This window comes from Vombatus ursinus, unplaced genomic scaffold, assembly GCF_900497805.2.
Source record: "Vombatus ursinus unplaced genomic scaffold, bare-nosed wombat genome assembly UNPS02014798.1, whole genome shotgun sequence".
NCBI lineage: Eukaryota > Metazoa > Chordata > Mammalia > Diprotodontia > Vombatidae > Vombatus > Vombatus ursinus.
Window position 1 is genome coordinate 47,107,289 of NW_020954576.1, and position 17,594 is coordinate 47,124,882.

The 17,594-nt window shown below is 45.5% G+C and overlaps 1 protein-coding gene across 1 annotated transcript in view; it reads right to left on the reverse strand.

Moving 5' to 3' along the window:
- Nucleotides 1–15,383, reverse strand: part of RASSF5 (Ras association domain family member 5) — a 112,050-nt gene extending 96,667 nt beyond the window's left edge. Inside the window, exon 1 of the mRNA XM_027871818.1 lies at nucleotides 14,886–15,383. Within this exon, the coding sequence (XP_027727619.1) occupies nucleotides 14,886–15,339 (454 nt within the window). The 5' untranslated portion in view covers nucleotides 15,340–15,383. The remainder of the gene's footprint in view (nucleotides 1–14,885) is intronic.
- Between the last annotated feature and the right edge of the window lie 2,211 nt (nucleotides 15,384–17,594).

A 17,594-nucleotide genomic window follows, 5' to 3' on the forward strand; every position in this document is an offset into this window, starting at 1 on the left:
CCCCCCCCCCCCCCCCCCCCCCCCCCCCCGCAGGTAGTGCCCTCCCTCCCTAACTACCTTGGAATTAAGTACTGTGCATTTGTTCTTTCTATATTTATTCTGTATATGCTTACATATGACTTGTGTCATCTCCTCCATTAGAATGTAAGCTCTTGGAGAGCAGGGGTTGTTTGATTCTGTGTCTTTGTATCCCCAGAATCTAGCACAATGCCTGGTACATAGTTGTTGTTCGTCCTTTCTCTTCAAAGAGGATCAATGACATCATGGGGTGATGTCTTGACTTGCTCATGAATTGGATTTAAGTGAGGCAGAGGCGCATGGTCATCAGCCTCATTCTTTCTTCCAGGATCATCTAAGTCCAGCGGCAAGACAAAAGTCAGGATGACTGGTGATGGTCTGGGAGGCAGTTGTTGACCTTGGCGTCTTTGATGTCTGACCAAGTTCTAGGTGCTCCATAGGGCCCACTCCCGCACCTTCATGGCCATTGGAACAAACTGGTCTTACCCACCCACTCCACTGGGGAGAAGTCTTCACATGCTTGGGGTAGACATTCCCCTAACTCATCGATGGGGTTGAGACTTGTCAGTTACCCTTAACCTGGTTTAACCAATTTGCCAAGATGGTGTGGCCCTTCTAATGCTACCCCTTCTTAGAGCCAGGTGAGAGTAGGTGCTTGGTAGACACTTAATAAATGATTATTGATCCCTTGCAGGTTTCCTCTGAAAATGCACCACTCCCACAACCTCCATCCTGAATTCAGAACCAAGCTCAGGCTCTGACACCATCAATGCCTCAGTAAGAAATACCATCAGGAATACAGAAGGACGTCTGCTCCCAGACCCAAGAGCCGATGGCATTTTTCTGACATCTAAGAAAAAGCAAAACTTGTGGAGTTCAATGAAAGTCTGATCCTACAGCCCAAGACCAGTAGAGCCCACAGACTAATTGGAGAAGAGTCACATATGCAAGCATGATAGGGGAATTTTAAAGTGTCAAGTCACATGTGAGGAAGGGAAAATCCCTCTCAAATTCCCTCCCTGAAGTTGTGCTGACCTCACTTCCCTTTGTTCCTTTTCACAGATCTAGCCCCACAGAACCGAATCCTCAAAACAATTTTAAAGGGAAGTATAAAAAGGATCCTAGGAAAGGTGGCTTTAAGAGGATGTAGGAACCCCTCCTCTGGGGAGTCTTTAAGAAGAGAGATTGTCATCTCTCTGGTCTTGGAGTCAGGAAGATCTGAATTCCAATTCTGTCTCAGGCATTTATCACCTGTGTAACCTCAGTCAAGTCATTTAATATCTCTCAACCTCAATTTCTTCATCTGTAAAATGAAAAGATTTTGGGCTAGATGGCCTCTAAGGTCCCTTCCAGCTCTAAATCTACAACTCTCTAACCATTTGGGTGGACAATGAGAAAAAAACGGCCTCTCAAGTTCCCACCTACTCAAATGATTCCTGCTATCATTCCTATATTTCAGTCAAGTCAGGTCAAATCAATAAGCCGTGCACTATACTAAGCACTGGAGATAGAAATAAAGGCAAAAACAAAACAAAAAATAAATTAAAAAATAGTCCCTAATCTCAAGAAGGTCATAGTCTTATGGGGGAAACTACATGAGAACAATCATGTACAAACAAGATATTGACAGGATAAATTGGAGATAATCTCATCGGAAAGGCGCTAAGGTTAATGAAAGGCTTCTTGTAGAAGGGGGGATGTTAGCTGAGATTTGAAAGAAGCCAGGAAAGGCAGAAGGCAGAGATAAAGAGGGAGAGGGTTCCAGGTACATGGAAGACGGCTCGTGAAAATGCCCAGAGTTGGAAGATGGAGTGTCATGTGGGAGGAAGATCAAGGGAGCCAATGTCACTGGACTGCAGAGAAGAGGGAGGGCGGTGAGGTGTAAGAAGACTGGAAAGGTGGGGGTGAAACAAGTTAAGGGGCATTAAAAAGCAGAGGCAGGCTTTATATTTGTAGTTAACATATCATAACAAATCAAATGAGTTAACATTATGTATATCTGTAACTAGAATTCATTTTACAGATGAGGAAACTGAGGCAAATAGGGTTAAGTGCCTTGCCCAGAGTCACACAGCTAAGTAAAATGAATTTGAAAAGGAAATGGCAAACTATTCCAGTATCTTTTCCAAGAAAGCCCCAAATATAAAATGAGCTGGAGAAGGAAATGGCCAACCACTCCATTATCTTTGACAAGAAAATCCCAAATGGGGTCAGGAAGAGTCTGACATTACTAAAATGACTGAACAAACAAAAAAACTTAGCTGTGTGATTCATTTAACCTCTCAGTTTCCTCGTCTGTAAAATGGGGATGACAGTATCACCTACTTCACTGGGTTGTTAGAATCAAATGAGTTAACATATATAAAGTGTTTTGCAAACTTTAAAGTACTATATGAACACTTATTATTGTTAGTATTACTTAAGTTCACAAAGGTAGTGTGGTCCTTGGGACATAGTAGGGGCTTAATAAATGGTCATTGACTGATTGATTGGTAGGGCTGGGATTTGAACTGCAATCCTTTGATGCTTAACCCAGTCTTGTTTCTACTGTATCACAGCATTTCTATAACACCCCTTCAGATATGTGAAAATAGCTATCATGCCTCCCTAAGTCTTCTTTTCTCCAGGTTAAAGCTCTCCAGTTTCCCTTCCTCAGCCTTGCTGCCTGACCTGTGAAATGATGCGGTTGGCCTAGGTGATTTCTGACAGTGTGTGATCGGATTACTTTTTAAGGCAGGGAGGGCAGGTCAGGCCGGCCAGGCCTTGTTTTCATGGTTGCCATAGGAAGACCTCCCGAGGAACTTCCTGGATCTGCCTTAGGACCCACCCCACCCTAAAAGCAAGTTTGTAGACAGTACAGGGAGGACGACTGGAATGTGGTGTAAGGAGGCTTTTCCAGGCAATCCACTAAACACAGCCCAATTCAACTATGGCCACAGGTGAGTGCTGGCCCACCTGTCCTCAAGACTGGTCTGTATTTTCATCCCCCCCCAAATCCACCTGGAGCAGCTTGGAGGGAGGTGATTAAATACAAAACCATGGGCCCAGCCAGCTGTTCTAGCTCTGGTATTGGGCTGTGGCCAGCACTTCCCTATAGAGGGGTGGAGGTGGTCATACTTGACAAGGGGAGGGAGCAGAGAGGAAGGTGCCATGATGCAAACTTGTCCAAGCTCCCCCACCACAGCAGAGCATCTGAATGGGTGACACATTATGGGCTAACATCCAATTTAACCTAGGGGAAGAGACATGATTTGCATGTCTACAAATACACACCCAGGCACAATCACTCAGCCATCTGAGGAATGTGGATTGCAATGACCCAACAAGGCCAGAGATGTTTTTGCACGTTCTTTACCAGCCTTAATTGTTTCATGCTGGAGACTTTCCTTATAAGTTGGTCCAACTGCAGACTTAGCTCAAAGGAGGGGAAACTGAGGAAACCGGGGGAAGAAGAGTGACCAAGGAGGAAAATGAAGGGAGAGTAGCCAGCAGGATCGATGTGGGATGATGGTAGGATACTTCCATCCCACACAACTGCCACTCAGGCAGAAGTGATGGGTACTGGGCAAGCAGCAAAACAGTAACTTTGAGGGCTCAAGGTCACTAGCTCTAAAAGTCAGTCTGAAAAAGGTCCAGATTAGCAGGCTCTAGCTCTGTTCCATCTTTATGCTTGTGGGTGAGTATGTGATCCCCAGCACAGGGAAGTCAGCATCATGCAATGAAAATGGATTTAGAGTTAAAGGTTCTGGGTTCAGATCCCAAGTCTGTAACTTGCAACCTCTTTGACCCTGGGTAAATCATTAAGATTCTCCAGGATTCAGTTTCCTCATCTATAAAAGGAGGGTGCTAAAGTAGATGATGTCTAAAAGTATCTTCTGTCTCTAAGCCTATGATCCTACAAGCTTATGACCCAGTAGCTGCCATATATAAAAGTGACGCAAGCATCCCTACATCCTGACTTCACAATGTTTTGAGATTGAATGTGCTAATGGGCATGAGAGTGCCCAGAAAGCTCTTCAGAGGAGAGGCACTACAGAAATCCAAGGAATTCAGACCAGGCTCATCAGCATTCATTCCTGGGATTCACCTGAGTTAGCCAGAAGCTTACACGGCAACACTGAACTGGGAATCAGTCGGCACCTGGGCCAAGGATAAACACGCCTCTCTGGCTGGACAGATATGACCCGGAGGAGAGGATGCTTGTCTTTTTCCTCTTTTCCCCAGCCAGACCTATCCATCCAGGTCATGAGCGGATGAAGCACTGACCTTCGGGGGAACAGGCAGGACCCCAGATAGAGCCCTGAAGGAAGGGAATAAGCTGGCAAATCATTTTCCGATCCCCTTTAGAAATAGCAGGAGAACAGATACATTCATTACCAAGTCTAATTAGACTAGCAGACAAGTAGCATTAATCATTTTTGACTGTACCTGGGATTCAAACCCCCTCAGTCTGTAATTGGGAAATTTCATGCTCCAGTGAATGTGAAATCAAGCCAACACCTAAATCCTTTCATGGGGGGGGGGGGGGGGGGGGCATTGGGGATGGGGAGGAATGAGTAGGCAGGACCAGGACCTGAGACAAGGATTCCAGAGCGCCTGTCTCGGACCTTGTTAGAGAACGGCCCTTGCCCCATGAGTTATCACTGATGAAAACCCCCCCACACCAACCAAGGCTCCTCTAAGTAGACAAGAGGGAAAAGGGAGGGAGTGCATCCTCCCTCTGCACAAACACATCCGTGAAAGGTTGCATTTTGTGCCCATCAGCTCTGTCGCTGCCCCCACCACCACCACTGAAAAAAAAACCATCCAAGAAAGTAGTCGTGGGCTTTCAGGAGGATGAACAAACACACAAGTACATGCACACACATACATGCACTGCACACACATACACATGTGCACATGCACACACATATGCACTGCACATACACGTGCACACACACACTCACATGCACTGCACACACATAGACACACACATGCACACATTCACACACCCTTCAGTAGAACCAGACCCATGTGTTGAACACTTTTGAATACAAGAGGTAAATACGAAGCCCACAGGAGAACACAGCTCCATGTATTTAGTTTCCAAACGGCCTCAAGCACAGCACATTCTCCATAGTGGGGGAGTCCCATCTTCCCACTTACAGTACAGTGGAAAGGGCACTGACAGCAATCAGAGGACCTGGGTTCAAATCCTACCTCTGATATTTCCTACCTGTGTGACCTTGGACGAGTCACTTCACCACCTTGGGTCTCAGTTTCCTCATCTGTAAAATGAGGGGGTTGAACTAGATGGCCTCAGAGGTACCGTTCAAACTTGGTATCCTAGGCCTCTGGGCTTTGTGAAGCTGGGAGGTTCTATGTTCCCTTGAGGGCTAGGTGGTGGAGTTGGTGGAGTGTTGGAGCAGGAGTCAAGAAGACATGAGTTCAAATCTTACTTCAGACACATTCTACCCATGTGATGTTGGACAATTTACTTCAACTTCTGATTCAAAGTTTCCTCATCTGTAAACCAGGGATAATAATAACACTGATCTCACCAGGTTGTTGTAAGGATCAAATGCTTTGCAAACTTCAAAGCACCATAAAAATTCTAGTTATTACTACTACAACAACAACTACTACTACTATTACTACTATTGTTGTTGTTTAGTTGTTTCAGTCCTGTCCATCTTTTTCTTTTCTTTTCTTTCTTTTTTTTTTTTTTTAAGGCAATTGGGGTTAAGTGACTTGCTCACACAAGCTAGTTAAGTGTCAAGTGTTTTGTCTGAGGCCAGATTTGAACTCAGGTCCTCCTGACTTCAGGGCCGGTGCTCTATCCACTGCGCCATCTAGTTGCCCCTGAACCTTTTTTTTTTTTTTTTGGTGAGGCAATTGGCTGTCCAACTTTTTATGACCCCATTTGGGGCTTTCTTGCCAAAGATACCGGAGTGATTTGCCATTTCCTTCTATAGCTCATTTCACAGATGAGGAAACTGAGGCAGAATTAAGTGACTTGCCCAGGATTATATAGCTAGTAAGGGTCTGAGGCTGGATTTGAACTCAGGTCTGCCTGACTCTAGGCCCAGCTCTCTTATCCGTTGTGCCACCTAGCTTCCCTACTACTACTACTACTACTACTATCACCACCACCACCACTACTATGACTACTACTACCACTACTGCTGCTGCTACTGCTACTACTACTACTACTAGTATTACCACCACCACCACTACTATGACTACTACTACCACTACTGCTGTTGCTGCTGCTGCTACTGCTACTGCTACTACTACTACTACTACCACTTCTACCACTTCTCCTACTACTATGTGAGGTGAGCTCAAGACAAGAACAATACAGACAGAGAAGACAAGCAAAGGAACCTGTTGGTTACCACAGGGAAGTCACACAAAGGCCAATGAACTTCAAGCAACTCGCTGATCTGAGGGGAAGACAGTTCGCTGTGGTAAGCCAACAAACAGGTGATTAAGGCAAATGAAAACAAGATTCAGGGTGGGAGCAGAGGGTAAGGGAGGAGATTAACCAGGCTGGTCTTGGAGGCTGGAAGCGGTCCTGCCCAGTGAAAGGCGGAATCTATAAGAAGGATGAGCTTCCTGTCAGCGGGTCTGGTGGTCTAAGACGAGGGTTCTTCATCTTTTTTTTTTTTCCATTTGTTTGATGGGCCCTTTGGCAGTCCGGTGAAGACCATGGAGCCCTTCTCAGTGCAACAACTTTAACTGTTGTTGAGTCAAGTTTTCAGTCACGTCTGACTCTTCATGACCCCATTTGGAGTTTTCTTGGCAAAGGCACTGGAATGGTTTGCCATTCCCTTCTGCGGCTCATTTTAAAGACGAGGAAACTGAGGCCAACACAGTTAAGTGTCTTGCCCAGGGTCACACAGGCTGGATTTGAACTTCGGATCCGAATAATAATGTAATTATTATATATCTTATCTTCCTGATTCCAGGCCTCGCACTCTATGCATTGTGTCACCTAGCTGACCATGCTGCTCCATCGGGGACAGATCCCGTGAATGTGGAACACGAGGACTCCCCGACAGCAATCATGGGTATCCAGAGCATCCCCTCAATGCCTATGTGGATTCAACGACATTTGAAGCTCTTCTCCCTGCACTGAATACGTACACTACCCATCGAGACAGAAAGTACTTTGCAAACCAAAACGCATTGCTGTACAAATGCTATCTAACACTATTCTTCAGGGAAGCTGAAAACAACTCAACAACAACAACAAATTATTCTTCACCATAATGACAAGGATCACCGAGGTCCTGATGCAGACAGATAATACTAACAGCAGCATTAAACAGTGGTCAGGGCCAACCGACATAGTGAAGTTTGACATATATAGTCGATATTCCAGGAACTCGGCCCCTCGTGAAGGGGGTGTCAATGACTCAAAGGGGACATTCCTAGGCATAGGGACCTGGGAATCCAGCCAGAGAGCAGGCTCCAAGTTTCTTTGTTTACTATTCCTTCTTGGAATCTCATAAAGGAATTTCTCCCCCAGCCCTCCCTCTTACATTGAACAAATTCAGTTTCAGTTGCTGATGGGAATTAGTAGGACCGTGCTTTTTTGTTTTGCTCAAAACTTCAGGATTAAAGACAAAGGCCCCAGATAAAGGCTTGGAAATTGGGGTGAGTTGGAGACAGGAAAGAGGGCTTTCGAGTAATTAAAAGACCACCGGTTTTATAATCAGAAGACCCGAGCTCCAGACTTGGTTCTGATACTGGGATGGGAGGTGGAAAGAATGCTAGACTTAGAGACAAGTGAGGCTTGGGTTCAAATTTCACCACTAACACTTACTAGCTGAAGGGGCAGCTAGGTGATGCAGTGGATAGAGCACTGGCCCTGGAGTCAGGAGGACCTCAGCCGCTAACACTCACTAGCTGCTAACACTCACTAGCTGTGTGACTCTGGGGCAAGTCACTTAACCCCAATCGCCTCACCAAAACAAACAAACAAACAAAAATCCTTACAAGCTGTGTAACCATGGACAAGTCAGTTAAGGTCCTGGAGACTCAATTTTCTCATCTGTAAAATGGAGATAATAATAGATGTAGTATCCACCCACTCCCACCTCCCATGTAGTGAGATTAATGAGATAATGTAAGTAAAAGTAAAAGAGCTTTGCAAACTTTAAAATGATATATATATGCCAGCTATTATGCTGCACATGGAATAAATCCTACTTGGGTAGAGTTTCATCTTTGAAACTATTCTGACACTGAGATTCTGTAATTCCATGAAACATACACAGATAATATTCTTATCTATCTATAGTGTGACTATGGACAAGTTACTCCACATTGGGGAGGTACAGAAAAAGAACTTGGAGTACGGAAGGTCAAATCTAGCCTCAGGCACTTAACTGTGTGTCCCTGGGCAAGTCACTTAACTTCTGTTTGCCTCAGTTTCCTTATCTGTAAAATGGGGATAATAATAGCATCTACCTCGAAAAAGTTGTTGGGAGGATCAGTGAGATAATAATTGTAAAGCGCATAGCACAGTGCCGGGCATGTAGTAGGTATTACATAAATTATAGCTATTATTATTATTATTATTATTAGGCAGCTAGGTGGTGCAGTGGATACAGTGCCAGGCCTGGAGGCAGGTAGACCAGAGTCCAAATCCAGCCTTAGACACTTGCCAGCTGTGTGACCCTGTTTGCCTCCATTTCCTCATCTGTAAAATGAGCCGGAGAAGGAAATGGCAAATATTCTAGTATCTTTGCCAAGAAAATTTCAAATGGGGTCACAAAGAGTCGGACACAACTGAAAAATGACTGAACAACAGCAAAAATTATTATTATCATACCCTCAATTTCCTCATCTATAAAATAAGGAAAATACCCATCCTACATCCTCACAGGGATATTGTGAGGAAAGCTCTTTGTAAACCACAAAGTCCTATATAAACCTGAGCCATTATCATTCACAATGGCAGGGGTGGGGAAGATGAGATTCTGAGGCTCTAGCAGCTGTGTGAGAGCCTTGCCTTTCAAAAAATTCCTGCCCCTTCCATCTCTGTCTCTCTGCTATCTCTGTGTGTGTGTGTGTGTGTGTGTGTGTGTCTGTCTCCGTGTCTCTCTCTGTCTCTCTCTCTGTGTCTGTTGTCTGTCTCTGTGTGTGTGTGTGTGTGTGTCTCTCTGCATCTCTCTCTTTCTCTGTCTCTCTCTCTGTTTCTCTCTCTCTGTCTCTTTCTCTGTCTCTGTTTCTCGCAATCCTTTCCACCACAGTCCTCTTCTAATGCCTCCATTCAGCCTGGAGCCCACCCTGTGTTATTGAAGGTTATACCTGTGGTGTTTAAACTTGAAGAAGTCCTACCAAGCTGGAAAGGCTTTGAATATGGAGCCCAGGATAAAGTGGTTGTCCGTTGTTTGGGGATCAGCTTAGCTATGTTTGAAGAGGTGCCAGGGAGGCAACAAGTTTCTGTGGAAACAATGCAGGGTATAGAACTCAAAAGACCTAGGTTCGATGTTGCCTCTGTAGCTGGGTTACTGTGGTCAAGTCACTTCTCTTGGGCCTCAGTTTCTTCACCTTTAGAAGGAATGGGCTGGACTAGGAGATCTCTGAGGCCACTTTTAGCCCTAGCTCTAGGATTTTTTTGAGGACTGGGCGGGGGGGTAATAGCCACTCTTTTATTATTATTATTTTATTTAATGCAAACCCAAAGAAAAAATATAGAAATTGAAAAAGCATGATTCCATCTGCATTCAAACTCCACCAGTTCTTTCTCTGGAGGTAGATAGCATTTTTCATCATGGGTCTTTCAGAATTGTCTTGGATCATTGTATTGCTGAGAACAGCTAAGTCATTCACAATTAATCATTGTACAGTATTTCTGTTTTTGTGTATAGTGTTCTGGTTCTGCTCACTTCACTTTGCATCAGTTCATATAAGTCTTTCCAAGTTTTTCTGAAATTGCCTGCTCATCATTGCTTACAGCACAATAATATTCCATTACAATCATATACCACCACTTGTTCAGCCATTCCCCAATGGATGGGCATCCCCTCAATTTCCAATTCCTTCCCACTACAAAAAGAGCTGCATAGCCACTCTCAAAGATCACCTACAAAGGCCAAGAGGGACTTTGATTTGTGTTGGTGGACCTGTGAAGTCACAGACCCCTGAAGTATTGAAGATTAAAAACTCATTTTTCCAACATGGAAAATGAACACACTCAGCTGTTACTCCTTTTCCAGATGTTAACTTTATGCTCCAGCTGATGGGTTTCATAGCTCTTATCCTTCCTACTGCATCTATCATTAGCTCATTCCAAAGTTGGGGGAAATTTAAACCTTGACAGAGGAAACAATCGGTGATTTGCAGTCCATCCTCAGCTAATACCACCAGAACACGTGTAGAGCCACTGGCAACCTGGGGACAGTGGGCTGGAGCTGCAATGAACCTCCTTTGATGGCAGGAGTAGTCCCTCAAGGAAACTTCCTTTTATTAACTTCAGAAAGGCTCACTAGACTCAAAGTCCTCTTTGTGACCCAGAGAAAAGGTAGGATTTAAAAGTGATCCAATCTGCATAGAAAGGTGATACCCTAACGATACAGAGATGATAGGGAATCACAGGATACCAGTGCAAGAAAGGATTTCAAGGTGGCCTGAGTTCAAATCTGGCCTCAGACATATGACACTTACTAGCCTGTGTGACCCTGGGCGAGTCACTTAACCCCAATTGCCTCACCAAAAAGGCAAAAAAAAAAAAAAAAAAAAAAGGATTTCAGAGATTTAAACTTCTCATTTTACTGAGGCCCTGAAAAGTGATGTGACTTACCTAAAGTCATTGAGAAGTCATAATAACTGAGAAATAATAACTATAAATTTATATAGTACTGAGAAGTTATAACTATACATTTATATAGTACTTTAGGATTTGTTAAGAGCTTTATATAGATTATTTCATTTGATCCTCATAAGAACCTCAATATTATTATCCCCATTTTACAAATGAGGAAACTGAGGCACAGAAAGGTTATAGACTTGCGTAGGATCATACAGCTGTAAATGTCTGAGGCTGGATTTGACTTCAAGTCTTCCTGATTCCAAGTCTAAAGCTCTGGCCTGGATCTGAGGTTGAGTTTTTTCTTTCCTCTGCCCCCTACATCACACTGCCTGCCACAAAGTCAGAACAGACAGGAACTGTCATAGCCTTGCTTGGGAATTAGGGAGAAGGATTTCTGATGCACATTCTCTTGGTGTAACCACAAAAAATGAAATAAACTCCTATGCAACTTTGTTTTTGTTAAATAAGTTAGCCTCGTAGTTCTGGCAGCCCTGCCCTTCATTTTTACTCTGTTAAAATCTCTCAACTAGCCCAGCTACAGGTCACAATCTCTCAGAACTTCCTTCAGATTAAAAGGATTCCTGATTTCATCAACTTCAGTCTTTCTTTCTTAGACTGCCTTGTGTCTTGCCTATTTTTGCTGTTATACAATCCTTTCAGTTGTATCCGACCCTTAGTGACCCCATTTGGGATTTTCCTGGGAAAGATACTGGAGTGGTTTGCCATCTCCTTTTCCAGTGTGTCCTCATTTTACAGATGAGGAAACTGAGGCAAACAGGGGTTGAGTAACTTGCCCAGGGTCACATAGCTAGTAAGTGTCTGAGGCCAGATTTTGACTCCAGGCCTATAACTGTATATATACATGGTGTTTTCCCTAATAGAATATAAGCTCCTTGAAGGCAGGTCCTGTTTTCATGTTTTTTTTTCCCCTTATGTATCTCCAGCACTTAACACAAGTGCTTACTTAGTAAAGGCTTGTTGGCTGAATATGGATTCTCCCTTCACCAACCCAGGTGATCATCCCTTCTTCATTTTAATAGATACCCATTGTAGGTGTCTGTGAACAGAAAAAAAAAATCATCACCTGGTAGTAACCCTTTAGTGATGAGCCTCTACAAACTTAGTTAGGTTGGTCTTGGAGCCACTACCAAAGTCCATTGCCTTTCCAACTTGGAAAGCCCTTCCAGTGTTTGCTCTCCTGCCATAGCAAAGCAAGGACCCCGGCTCACCTCCATGCAATAGTGAGGCATCAGGACCTGACTTTGACGGAGGCAGTTAAACAATAATACCAAATAACAACCCCTGTTTCCTTAGTATCTTTAAATCTGGGACAGAGGAACAATTATACTAATGGGGAGAATGAAACCCAATGTTGAAATCTACCCAGCCCAATGAAACTGTCATTTATTAAGCATCTACCCTTATCCCTTCCATATCTCGACTTTCCCCATTGTGGTTTCAACATATTGCCAGTCGGAAAAAGAAAATAAATGGGAATTTTGGGGGAGTTTTGTGGAAGCCACAGATGACACTTGAAGGCTAGCAGACCACACAGAAAAAAGTTTAGAAACCCAGAAATGCATAAAATATATAATACCAACATATTTTTCTCTTTTAATACCATAATAATTCAGATTTCTTCTCTGTCATGAAGGGAGGGCCAAAAAAATGTCACGAGGATTTTCCAGATTACAGGGGTGCTGCTCCCCTGACCCCAGAGATATAGAAGGGATAACTGTACTATGTATATAAATCAGTAGGAATTATCTTTTTTTTTTTTTTTAAGGCTAGACCTGAGATTTTATTGGTAGAGAAAATTTCCAGTGAGGAAATTCCCTCTACCAATACAGGTCAGTCCCCATTCTGCAACTTGGAGTCTCAGATAGCTGCCAACAGACAGCTGTCTCAGCTGTCACTGAGAAATAAGTGACTTGCCCAGGATCACACAGCCAGTACGTGTTAGAGGCAGGACTCCTGATTCAGAGTCTAGCTCTCTGTCTTCTACTCCATCCTGCCTTTCCTTGGCACTGAGGATACAAAGACATAACAAAAACTGAAAAAAACTTGTCCCTGCCTTTAAAGGGCTTCCATTCTACCGGGAGGATTTTTTGGACACTTAACCCAGCATTCTCGGGACCAGATACTCCTTTATCAGTTAGTCTATGGAAGAACTAATTCTAGCACGTGATAAGAAAGAAAATGAGGATCTAGTCACTTAACTAAGAGTAGTGTGCATATTTATGTACATTCACATGTAAACACATATATGGTTATACACAAGGACATGCATACATACCATGAATACAAGGAACCTCTGATACTACATCCCTGAATAAGTCAAAACATAAATGTTCAAAAGTCACATGTAAGAGATTCCAGATCAATATCAGCTCTCCAAACCGTGCTTCAAAACAAGGCCATAATTAAAGACAATTCCCTGTGGAAAAATGAATACTGTCTCAATCCCTTCCTGTGTAAAGTGAAGTGAGACCGGAGACAGAAGAGGATGGATGCTTTCTCAGGCCCATTCCAGATCCTGTGACTCTTTAAGCCTATCTGAGCTGGGGTATCTGTCCTTCATCTGTAGCAAAAGGCAGACTGCCATAGGCATACAGCCTAGCACCAGGAGAAGTGAGGGATGCCTGCTGAAGGGAGTCATGGCAATATTCCACCTGGTTCCTCTGGAATGTCAGAAGCATTTCTAAAGCATTCTGAACAGAGGGAGGTTATGCTTTGATTTTGCCTCCTTCGGTATTGGAGGAGCTCTGACAGCAGCTGTAGCCATGTTCTCAACTACTAAGTACTCCTGCCTGAGTTGGACTTAAGGTCTTCAACCTTTTTCCTCCTACAAGCCGAGCAAAGGCCGCAGTCAGGATGCACAAATCAGAGTCTGCTGTGGTCTACGAAGACAGATTCGCACGTTAGGGTTTTCACAGTAGCTTTCTGAAGAAGTGCTTGGAAGAAAGCTTCTGCCCAATGCTACACCACCAGGTGCTAGGGAGTCAAGGACATTACCTGGAAAAGCATTTCTAGGGAAGGATTCAAACTACAACCCACTTGTGATGCTTGTCAGAGACTGTGACACTATTTAGGTTGAGAATTTTTTTAAAAATGTATTTATTAAATTCTTTGCCATGGACTGCAACATCCTTTAGAAAGAAAACACACCCATTAAAGAAATCCATACCCTACATCAGGGTAGGGAAAATAGGGAAAACAATACAGACACCCAAAATCACTGCAGAGTTTCTCAGAAAATCCATATTTTTTCTAGGTGCCCAGTGATTTATTATGTATATGTATTGAGGGAGGGAGAGGAGTGGATAAGAGCCAATAGGGGCTTGGGAGCTACAGAGGGAGGGAAACCACACAGAGCTGGATAATTTTAGAGGATGATAATAACTACTGCAGTAATCTAGGAGGAGGAGGAGGAGGAAGAGGAAGGCGATAAAAACAGAGACAGAAGTTCAAAGATTTCAGAGGTCATTGGGTGGCGATGATCTTGGTTTCTCCTTATATCTCAATCTATTTCTAACAACTGGGTGGGGGTTTCCTCTACCCCTACCACAATGGATGTTACCTAACCCCCCAACGAGAGGAGGGGGAGGAGGTTTTGCCCATTCTAGTAAACAATCAGGCATGTCATTAACCCTAGATACAACGGCCAAATCACTACAGCAGCAGCAGTCATACAGCTACGAGTCAGTAGGTGAGAACCCAAGGGTGGCCGGATGAGTGCCCAGGAGACAATCCAGTGCCCTTGGCTATCAGCCCCAGGCATTTCAGTGGGGAGATAGTGGGGTATGATTTGTCACGAGCTCCTAAATCCTTCCCCGGGCAGTCATCAAAAGGTTCCAGATGCGTGACAGGAGTTACAGTAGAAAAGGCAGGGAACCCTCATGTATGCCCTCCAGAGGCTTCTTGAGGTCAGAGGAGGGGAGAAACCCTTCTCCTTGGATTAGGAACGTTTCTCCAGGAGTCTTACTCCCCACCCCTACCCCGCTGCCCTTTGCTCTCTGCCCACCCCCCCCACCAGCCCTTACCCCTTCCCGATCACACTCACTGGCGCAGCGTAACGCCCGCTGTCGCACCTCCCGGCCGCACAGATCACACCAGCCCGAGTCAGCCCGCAGCGCCAGCTCGATGAAGCAATGCCCCTCGCCGCGCTCAGCTGGGACGCGCGGGTCCCGCGGCTGCTCGAAGATGCTCCTCACGTCCGGGGGCCGCGGAGCCCCGGGGCGCCGCCGCAGCCTCTGCTGAAGCCCCGGCCGGAGGGAGCGAGGGAGCCTGGGGGGCCGGGGCTGCGGCTCCAGGTCCCCCACCAGCGCCCCCCGCGCTCCGCGCCCCTCGTGCGCCCCGGGCGCGGTGGAGAGGGGCACGGAGCCGCAGCGGCGCGGGGTCCGCCCGGGCCGCGGAGGAGACTCCGGGCCGCTCAGGCTCTGCAGGTAGCGCGGTGGCTCCGGGTCCAGAAGGAGCGAGTAAGGGCGCTGCCCGATGGCCGGGGACGCCATGGCCATGCCTAGCTTGCCGCAGCTCCCTAAGACTACAACGCGACTCCCAAGCCAGCCTCGGGAGAAGGGGCGGCCCCCGCCGGGCGCGCCTTTAAAGGGACCGCAACCAGCGGGGAGGGACGAAGGCGGGGAGATGGAGGGCTGGGAGGAAGGAATGAAATGACAGACTGACTGACTGACTGACGGCCCGAAGGAGTGGTGGGATGGGTCGTGGGGGGCTGCTCGGTTTACAGCCTGCCTCCCCTTTATCTCTTGGGGGAGGGCCCCGAGAAAGCCTGGGCAGGTGAGGAAACAGGGAATAGTACAGCCTAGAAATATTTAGGCAGAAAGCCCACTGTCTCTGCTCCTAACACATTCTAGCCCTCCTTTCATGCCCATAACACACACACACACACACACACACACACACACACTCATTCTCTTACCCCCAGCCCAAACCCACAGGATATGAAACTTCTCCTGGCCCAACTCCCAACACATCTCATGAAAAGGGAAAGGAGCCGTAGTTTGACGGGATGGCCCTGGGAAGTGTATGGTTTGGGGTGGTGGTGGGGGATGGGGGAGCAGATAAAGAGGAAGAGAGTAATATATCACCTGCAGTCTTTTCCCTGCCTTACAACCCTAGCCAAGAAGGAGATTTCTCTTCCTCCTTGGGAAATTTTCATTTTCACTAAAATCATTGGCCTCTCCTGCTCCCCTCACCCCCACCCCAAGAGGAAAAGCAGAGGTTGACCTGGAGAGCAATAGAGTAGGTGTATAGTCAAACCCAATTCCCCCACACCCCTGAACTAAGTCCCAAGACGCTTGAGAGACGCCCGGAGACGCTGTCATGTCCCTACTTATGCTTCCTTTTCTTAGCCCGAGACACTGTCTCAACTTGTAGGAAAGGCTGTAAAGGCCAGACTTTCACTTTTGATTGAAGTCTCCCTTTCCTCCTTCTTTCCCCTCCCCTGCCCCCACCTCCGCTTTGCCAAGCAGCCTTCCAGGCCAGGAGACCAGGGCAACCTTAATAAGATATTAATACTAAAGGTAGACCCCTGAACAGGAAGAATCCTTCACTCTTACAAGAAGTTTGGTTTGAGTTGAGGGGAATTTCCCTTCCCAAACTGGGCTCACCTTTCCCCTATAGCTGCCAAAATAATAACTGTTCCAAGGAGCCAATGGTGGATGTTAATATTTACAGTGCTCTTTCAGGTTTATAAAAATCCTTTATATGTGTTCATATAACTTGATCCTCCTGACAATCCTGTGAGGTAGGGGCTATTATTATCCCCGTTTTTCAACTGAGGAAACTGAGGCAGTCAAGGATTAAGTGATTTGCCCAGGGTCACATAGGTACTAAGTGTCTAAGGCCAAACTTGAACCCAGGTCTTCCTGACTCCAAATCCAGTTTTCTATCCATGATACCAAGAGTGGTGGAAGTGGAAATAACCCCCAGTTTGTGCTTTCCATCAGCACCTTTATTATCTGTGAAGTTTAAACTACTCTGCAAACAGCTGGGCTTCTGCCCGAAGCATCCTAGCTGGGGGTAGATCAAGGCAGAGGAAGCAGGGACCTCTATCCCCTCCATGTCCTTCTTGGAGGGAGAAACTGATGTAGAAGTCAGACTGGCTTAAAGCTCAGGAATCGCATTTCCCATCTGAAAACAAGAGAGATGAATGTCTTCTGGTAGAGTTAGCCATGTCTAGTAGGTCATTATCTCGACTGTGCCTTGGAATCTTTCTGGGACGATCCTCTTCCACGTCCCAGACTACCCACAAAGACATTTGGGCATTTTCCTAGTGTCTTGGGGAGGAGTTTTCGTTTTTGCTTGTTTCTTGGAGTGATCCTGATTTCCCTGGAAATTCTTCTAACCACGCTGGAGAATTCCCAGCCTGGTTTGTAGAAACTGTACTACCCTGCCCAGAGTCATGGGTACCCCTGAGACATTCTTTAGTTTGCATTTCTTCATGAACTGGGGTGTCACTGGGGTCCGGAGATCCATTCACAGGGACTGGGTTACCATATATACTGGAAGCTGGCATTGCAGTTTGGTACAATATAAAGGGCACCAGATTTGGAGTAAAAAGACTTGGGTCCAAACCCCATCTCTGTTACTTACTGCTTGGGAGACCTTGGCCAAATCCCTTAATATCTCTAAACCAAAATATCCTCATCTGTAAAACAAAGAGATTAGTCTAGAAATCAGAGGTGTCAAACATGGTGGCCCACAGTACTCCTGAGTGTTCCTGAACGAGGTTAAAATGTGATTGGGAAATATT